This window comes from Solanum tuberosum, unplaced genomic scaffold, assembly GCF_000226075.1.
Source record: "Solanum tuberosum cultivar DM 1-3 516 R44 unplaced genomic scaffold, SolTub_3.0 scf00436, whole genome shotgun sequence".
NCBI lineage: Eukaryota > Viridiplantae > Streptophyta > Magnoliopsida > Solanales > Solanaceae > Solanum > Solanum tuberosum.
Window position 1 is genome coordinate 169,451 of NW_006239373.1, and position 8,488 is coordinate 177,938.

General features: G+C 33.3%; 1 protein-coding gene across 1 annotated transcript; it reads left to right on the forward strand.

Moving 5' to 3' along the window:
- Positions 1–1,665: 1,665 nt before the first annotated feature.
- LOC102588657 (protein IQ-DOMAIN 1-like) lies at positions 1,666–5,446 on the forward strand. The gene is made up of 6 exons (XM_015303551.1): positions 1,666–1,847; positions 2,666–2,748; positions 2,860–3,171; positions 3,350–3,571; positions 4,009–4,128; positions 4,444–5,446. The coding sequence occupies exons 2-6, from the start codon at positions 2,689–2,691 to the stop codon at positions 5,143–5,145; spliced, it is 1,416 nt and encodes a 471-aa protein (XP_015159037.1). The 5' UTR covers positions 1,666–1,847; positions 2,666–2,688; the 3' UTR covers positions 5,146–5,446.
- The last annotated feature ends 3,042 nt before the right edge of the window (positions 5,447–8,488 follow it).

Genomic DNA, 8,488 nt, shown 5'->3' on the forward strand with positions numbered 1-8,488 from the left:
TTGTTTTTTTTTTTTTTTTTTTAAATAAATTATTTTTATTATAAATTTTTTTTTTTTTTTTTGGGGGGGGGGGGGGAGCGCAAGGAATAAGAAACAATTCCTAAGTCATGAGGACTTGGATCATCATGGAAGAAGAATGAAGTGGGGGTAGGCAAAAGGGCTATTGAAGGATGGACAAAATGAGTTAATGAACTATACAAGTTTTGGCAATATTGGATGTGTCGTTATCTTGACAGCAAAATTAATTACAAGGTCCTGACATGTGTATGGTTAGAACATTTATGTTGTGAACCGTGCCATGTGTGCATTATTGAAAAATGTACTATAAGCTATCTCACGACTCTTTAAAAATATCATTGGATGCATGTAGGCAGAATGGATACACCTAACATCTTAGTTTAAGCAGAGTATCATTTGACACAATTTCATCAAAAATTACGTGTTAAAAGAATGACAAAAGTCTCACAGTTAATAAGATGGTGGACTTTTTATAAGGCTTAGACAATCCTTCTTCCTTTGAGCTAACATTTAGGGTGTGAGTTAGACTCAAGACCTAATTTCACTTGTAGGTTATAGTTCGGGATTAGATACGAACTTTTGAAGAATCAAACACGAATGCAATAATATTTTTTAAAGATTTAAGCAATATAACTTTTAAGCACGTCTTTGATCAGTAAGTATATTAAGCTATAAAGGCGTCTAGATCTAATATACCTACATTTTTTAACCATATACTATGTGACAGTTGCAAAACGTGATGTGTGATGGGATTTACTCATGCCATAATTTTTGGCTTTAATTGAACATAACAGAAATGTGAATTAAAGCCGCGTGAGCGATGACTCAATATTTTACTACAAGGGTACACTATATTTTCGAGGCGGATGGACATTTGAAATTTATGAGTTTTTACATCAATTACAAGTAAATATGTAGTAATAATTGAGTTTTCCATAAAAATTTTATATATATACACAAGATTTATATTAATGTTATTGAGTTTTCATATCTTACCATAGCATGAGTACATAATAAACAGTTGACACCTATATATAAGTTAATCATTTAACTCCAATACTGGCAAATGGCAATGCTAATAGAATTATATATTTATTTATAACTCATCACCATGTTTTATCTTTCTGTTTTGATTAATTTATCCTTCCAAACTAAAAAAATGTTTTAAAAACAACTGGTATTTATCTATCTATAGATGTGGATGCTTTTCTTCTCTAATGCAAAAACACCTTTAATTAATGGTATCAACTTCATGAGTTGTTATTGTTATTATTATTATTAAAAAGCAAATAAAAAAGACTAATAAGAAGCATCTAATCATTTTCTGCCGGATAATAAATAAAACAGTGAGATAATTACAAATTAACTATCAAAAAAGTGGTTACAGTTGATGAGCTGCTCTACCCTCAATAATGATACATCAAGTTGAGTCTGGATATGAAAAAATCTTTAATAGGGGACGTTACTCCATATGAACTCATACACTATATGAATTTCAATTAGTCGAGGTCCAATGCAGATGTCCAAAATAAAAAAATATAAATAAATTACAAATTAGAAGTGTGGGGTCCACTTGCCCAGGTCTACCCAATGGGTCCCAAAACCAGCTGGTCTTCTAACATGGTTGAATTCTTCATCAAGATCTGATTTTTATCACACTACAAGTGCCTAAAAGGGTACTAAAGTAAGAGGGGTCCAACATTTTCTTGATCTTTTTATGTTACCCTCTACACAATATAAACATATTTTGAGATAAAGTTACAATCTTTGAAGAACAAATTAGCTATTTTTCTGAGATCTGAAGAAGGGGCTCCAATTTTGTCTATAGGGTATTTCTTCATACTTTAGATCTTTCAAAATATGTATATTTTTTTCATTTTTTGAGTTTTTTTTTGCTGTCTTAGTGGAAATTGAAGCTAGTTGCAGTGTCATTTTCTTTAGTGTCTTTTTAAAGATTTGGTGGACTGTTGCTCTTTTGGAACTAATACTATAATATGTTCAGTTGAATTAGTAGTTCTGTTATATGTTTAGCTGTTGAGTAAGTATAGAGATAAAAGAATCAATTTTGATCCATCTATGTGATTTTTGATCACTGTGGGACTGAGGATTCAGAATCTTTCTTGATTTTTATCCCTGGTGAGAAATTAGGTGTAATAGTTTAGGTTTTGGATAACTTGATAATCTGGTTAGAAATGACTGTTTAATTCATAGATCTTTTAAGTTGTTACCTTCTTTTCCTTAAATGATCTTCAGATGATTTGTAGGTTCTTTCCTCACCCTTGTCGTGGTATTACTCTTGTAGTTTCTTGTCTATCTATTTTTGTTATTATCTGTTGTTTCTCGTACTTTGACTATTGTATTATTTTGTTGTAGTACTGTTATGTTACTATATGTTGTTTTTGTTACTATCTGTTTTGGACTGTTTTTTCTCGAGTCCAAACTCTATTGGAAACAACCTCTCTACCTCTGTGGTAGGGGTAAGGTCTGCTTACACTCTACCCTCCCCAGACCCCACTTTGTGGGACTACACTGGAGTACGTTGTTGTTGTATTTGCTTCCTTTTAATTTTGTGAGTTATGTGGATAAATGTCTCACTGAAAAGGTTAAGCTAACCGTGTAATGTGCTTTGCTTTGTCTTTTAAATAGGGAACATTGAGGAATGAATTGAAAATGGGGAAGAAAGGAAACTGGTTTTCTTCGGTAAAGAAGGCACTAAGCCCAGATCCTAAGGTGAGAACACGAACAAGGTTTTGTGGAATAGCTGTATCGAGCTTTTCTAGTATGCCGTAATACTTTTTTCATAATTTAACTGTGACTAAGCATTCTTGAGCTTAATTTCAGAAATCAAAGAAGAAATGGTTTGGGAAAGAGAAGGATCCAGTTCCAGATTCTTTGTCCCCGATTGCTGCCTCAGTGTCTCCTCCACATCCTGTTCCTCATGTTGAAGAGGTTGCACTGGATGAAGTGGAAGAGGAGCAGACAAAACATGCATACTCTGTTGCAGCTTCCACTTCCGCAGCTGCTGAAGTTGCTGTTTCAGCCACCGAGGCTGCTGAAGAGGTTGTTCCATTAGCTAAAGTGACTCAGTATACTGGCAAATCAAAGGAGGAAGTAGCCACAATCAGGATTCAGACTGCATTTAGAGGATATCTGGTATGCTTCTGTACATTCTTATATTCGTTTTGTTCTAAACGAATTTTCCGTATGTGGAAGTATTTCTTTTCAGCGAGGTTACCATAAGCTTGATCATTTTCCTTATTAGATCAGTAAAGCTTGTATTAAATAGTTTGATACTGAGAAGGAACTTGCTATTGACATTTATCAACTGCAGGCTAGGAGGGCATTGAAGGCTTTAAGAGGGCTAGTCAGACTCAAATCACTTGCTGATGGACCTACAGGGAAACGACAAACTGCACATACTCTAAAATGCATGCAAACACTATCTCGTGTGCAGTCTCAGATTAGTTCTAGAAGGATTAGGATGTTGGAAGAGAATCGAGCTCTCCAGAGGCAGCTTATGCAGAAACATGCAAAAGAACTTGAGAGTTTGAGGGTCGGTATTCTCCGGTTATTCCACCTTTTTTTTCTGAAAGAAGGAATGTGAAAATTGATCCTCCATCAGACATCACGAGAACTAAAACTGCATGTGCTTAGTGACTAGTGTTTTAATAAAGTTCACTAGAAAATGTTATATGCTAACTTATGGAAACGTTAATAATTACTCAATTGAAAGTTAGCTTGCAGATTTCACTATTTTTTAAGTTAAGCTACTACGTTTTTTTTCCTTAACCAATATTCTGTTTCTTGCTATAGCTGTGAACTGAATCGCTCGGCATCTTGTAGCATTCTATGTTTTGTCAACCAAATAGGGGGGAGGGATATGATTATTATGCACATCTACATCTGCACAATATAGTGTTTCGAAATGGATTGTTTCATTGTTTGCTGCTTCTTTTTGTCTCTAATAGAAATTTTTGTTTGTTTTGATAGAGAGGGGAGGAATGGGATGACAGTGCGCAATCAAAAGAGCAGATTGAATCAAGCTTGCTCAGCAAATATGAAGCTGCAGTGAGACGAGAAAGAGCACTAGCTTATTCATATTCACATCAGGTAATTAATTAGCTTATCTTTTCTTCTATACAAAAGAATTAGCATTTGGAAAGAGCACAGTCGATGCATATGTGTAGTATATGACCTCCAGGAAACATGTGTATGACCTCTCACATTAATATCGTCAAAACTTTATGATGACATGATCACTTGCATTAAGGTCTCATCTCTTTTTGTTTTCCTTGTAAAACATATATAATTCATTACTTCAGCAGAATGACTCTAGCTGTCTAGCATGTGTTTAAAACTTCTAATTTCATAGCTAGTTGGAATATATTTTTGTATTGCTTGTGACGAAAAAAATTGTCTGGACAGAAAACCTGGAAGAAGTCACCAAGATCTGCCAACTTGCTGTTTATGGACCCAACCAATCCTCAGTGGGGTTGGAGCTGGTTAGATCGATGGATGGGTGCTAAACCTTGGGAAACCCAAAGCATGTCAGAGAAGGAACTCAAAAATGATCAAATGTCCATTCGAAGTGCCAGTATTGCTGGAGGAGAAATTACCAAGGCATTTGCCCGGTATCAGCTGAACTCTGACCTCCCTTCTCCATCCAGCCAAAAACCAAGTCACCAATCTCCTACAACCCCTTCCAAGCCAGCCAATTCAATAGCATCCAGAAAATTGAAATCGGCAAGAGTAGCTGCAATAAGCCAAGATGATGATGCGCGAAGCATGATCAGTATGCAATCAGAACGTAACAACAGGAGGCATAGCATTGGGGTAGCATCTATAAGAGATGATGAAAGTTTGGGAAGCTCCTCCTCTGTACCAAGTTACATGGTACCTACTAAGTCAGCAAAAGCAAAAACACGTTTGCAAAATCCTCTTGGCATGGAGAATAATAGTACCCCAGAAAAGGGACCAGCAGGATCTGTCAAGAAGCGACTCTCTTACCCGCCTTCACCTGCCAGACCAAGGCGGCATTCAGGTCCACCAAAGCTGGAGAATACCTCCATGAACACCTCTATCAACACATCCATTGCCGAGGACAACGTGAAAGAGGTCATCATCTAATTATTCTTGCCACAAGTAAGACACTATCCTGCTGCCTTACTACATGAACTAAATGCAGATAAGAATTAAACATGTCTGGAATTCTTTGTTTCTGTTTTTGGGCTCAACGCGGATGGTTCTTGCTCTTATATATTTCCTTCTCGCAGAGTTGTTGAACGCGTGAGATTGTGATAGTTGTGTATCATTTTACAGAAAACATTATTCTTGATTGTGATTATATATGATTGTATCCTTATTATGTATCAACATAGTGAAAAAAAACTACAGTATTTATTTATTCAGTTAAAGGTACATTATTTGCTGTCTTTGAATTTTATCTGTTTTTGCTTGCTTGAATTCTGAGGATGGTTGACAAAATGATAGCCTTAAACCTGAATGTCAATCAGTCATAACAACACAGAACACCCCGTGTGCTTAAGGATTGGACATCTGGAGCGTAAGATAAGGGGGCGCCCAACATCAGGTAAACAATGAATTTGGATGAGTCTGATTTTGATATCATGATAAAGAAACGGACTTCGAGTCTAATTCAAACCTAAAAATTAGCTCAAGAGGCGAGAATTGTCCAAGATTATATAAATAAACCGGATTTCCTTCCCCGAGCTGATCTGGAACTCAACAATCTGCATTTCTTGATACCAAAGTTGTTTTCTTAAAGCAAATATCTTGAGTAAGAATAAAGTCTTGTGTAATTGGAAATGAGTTCTGAATGAGTGTATGTCACGTAATGGATTGTAAATGATGAATATTTACATAATGATGAAAGGTAATTGACAAGTAGAAAGGCAATATGGAATTGTGATGATTAGACACGGCAAAAGTAGCTCATGAAATTATAATTTGTTTATTTTTGGATTGAGTATTGATCCGTTCATTTATTATCTTAGTCTAATCTATTTTAGTCCATCAAAATTTGGGCTGATATCTAGCTCAAATTAGTCAATGAAAAATTGTCAAAATATTCTTAAAAAGATTTTTTTTATTTGATATGTTATATATAGTCATAAAAAAGAAAACTAATAAGACAATTTAAACTCAATAATATTATCATAATTGGAAAAATTACTCAAATACACATTTTATTTTATCATAATCTCTAAAATTCCCTATCATATTAAAAAAATTAATCAAAAATTCCCTCTCAGATGCATCACTTCCCTCTTGGTGATACATCTCTATCTCTCTCGGATACATCCCGACCCTCGCCTATGTATCCGGATCCTATCCCCTCTTTGATATATTCCTCCCCTCTCGGATACATCCCTCCCCTATGTATCTAGATGTTCTATTCCCTCTTTGATACATCCTCGCCATGTATCCGGATGTCTACTGATGTATCTGAAAGTGATGTTATCCGAAATCCATAAATTTTAAGAAACTTTTGTAATTTGTAAAAGAGTAGGGAAATAATGTAATTAACTCTTAACACTATAAGATTTATGTAAATTATACTCCCTCCGTCCCATTTTATATGTCACCTTTTGGATTTCAAGAGTCAAACAAGTCTATCTTTGACCGTAAATTTTTCATAGATCTTTTAAACATTTTGAATTATCAATTATTGTGACTCATAGTACTTTTTACGTAGTTTACAAATATATAAATTTCATTTCAAAAAAATTGAAGATTTCATGCGCAAATTACCGGTCAAAACTTAAACTATTTGACTCTCAAAACATAAAAGGTGTCATATAAATTGGGATAGAGGGAGTACATAATAATTGGGATGATTTGATTTTGGCCCATTTTAAATCCATTTCAGCTCAAGTAATTTTTGGGCGTACCAATTATTTACTCAATTCATTTTAATCCATCTAAATTCAATCACGACTGCTCCATTTTACACCATTAATGAGAATGTACAATATAGGAGCAAATGGTCACAATGAGTGACTACTAGACTCATCATTCCATATGTTTTGTTCTCGATAATATCCTCTATCAACATCAATCAAATCCTTTAAGCACTAAAATGTACAAACAAACATACTTGGCCAGGAAATCTGTCACGATCTAAAACGGGACCTTAGGCCGGTATGCCTCTAAGAGCTAGAAAACTATTTATATTTTTTGTGGTTTTTTTGAATTTTTTTATTTATCTTTCAAATTTTCTCTTTTATAATTTGAAGGCACAATCATTATTATTATTCAATTAAATGAACAATGAATATGTGTAAATGTTCGGTTACTGATCTTTCAGACTTTCACATCCTACGTTTTTCATATTCCCATAAATACACATTTATTGTTCTCCTACAAATACAAACTGAGGTATTGGGTCTTGATCATTACCATTTTTTTTTCATTTCATGTATCCCAATCACCATTTAGTTATTTCTTTTAGAATATGATATTGTGTGCAGATTCTTTTGAGAATTTTTCATACCGGCTAACTTAGTTACATTTTTTTACATATCTTATGATAATATTTATTATTCTTTATACTTAGATTATTGTATTATATATTTTGCTATCTTTATTGTTTCTTTACTCTAGATTAATATTTTATCAAGCTTTTTATATTATTTTGTTATGATTTCTTTACTTTCGCTATTTTTTTCTTGATATATTTTTTCTTGAGTAGAAGATCTATAGAAAACAACATCTCTACCTCCAAAAGTAAGGTAAAGACACTCTACCGTCCCCCATATTATTTCATGTTCATGTGCTAATTATTTTAATTTTCAATCAAAGTGAATAATTATATTAGTACGTATAAATGTATCTCCTCAATTTTTTCATTCATCTGTCACTACAATTTTTCAGTCTTGCAATTTTCCTCTTAGTCCTAATAGTAGTCTATGATTTGTATTTTTTTTGGTTTTATTATCTCTATATGTGTATATGATGGAGTGTTAGTTGTCTATGTAGATTATCTTATTCAATTTTGTATGATCTGCGAGTGTATTGTATATTACGCACATAAGTGATCTATTTTATTAAAGTGGTGTTGTAAGCTACTAATTCTTGATAGGAAGCTAAAGGAAGAAATAAAATCACAAAAAAATATATGTTTTAATTTCTTTGTTTTCTTTATTCTTAATTTTGACATTTTTTAGAGTATATTAATTTGGCTTGAATTTTATTATATTGTTGGTAGTAACTTAAATTTGATTGACATGTAATATGTATTCAATATTAGTATTATTTGATGGACATGAATGGAATGCTTATTTGCTTACCATCATCACACCTTTCTAATTCTACTCTTATAAATTTATAATTAAAACCTTTTTTATTCATAGACAAATTTATTATTTACTTATTCACCATATTGAGACTAATGGAATAGTTATTATTGTTCCAACCTCAAAAATTTCTTATTTACGCAGAAAAAAGAATA

Coding starts and splice junctions, on each gene's coding strand:
- LOC102588657 (XM_015303551.1), top strand. CDS start 2,689: ATGGGGAAGAAAGGAAACTGGTTTTCTTCGGTAAAGAAGGCACTAAGC. Junction 2,749..2,859: donor CACTAAGCCCAGATCCTAAG/GTGAGAACACGA, acceptor GCTTAATTTCAG/AAATCAAAGAAGAAATGGTT. Junction 3,572..4,008: donor AAGAACTTGAGAGTTTGAGG/GTCGGTATTCTC, acceptor TTGTTTTGATAG/AGAGGGGAGGAATGGGATGA.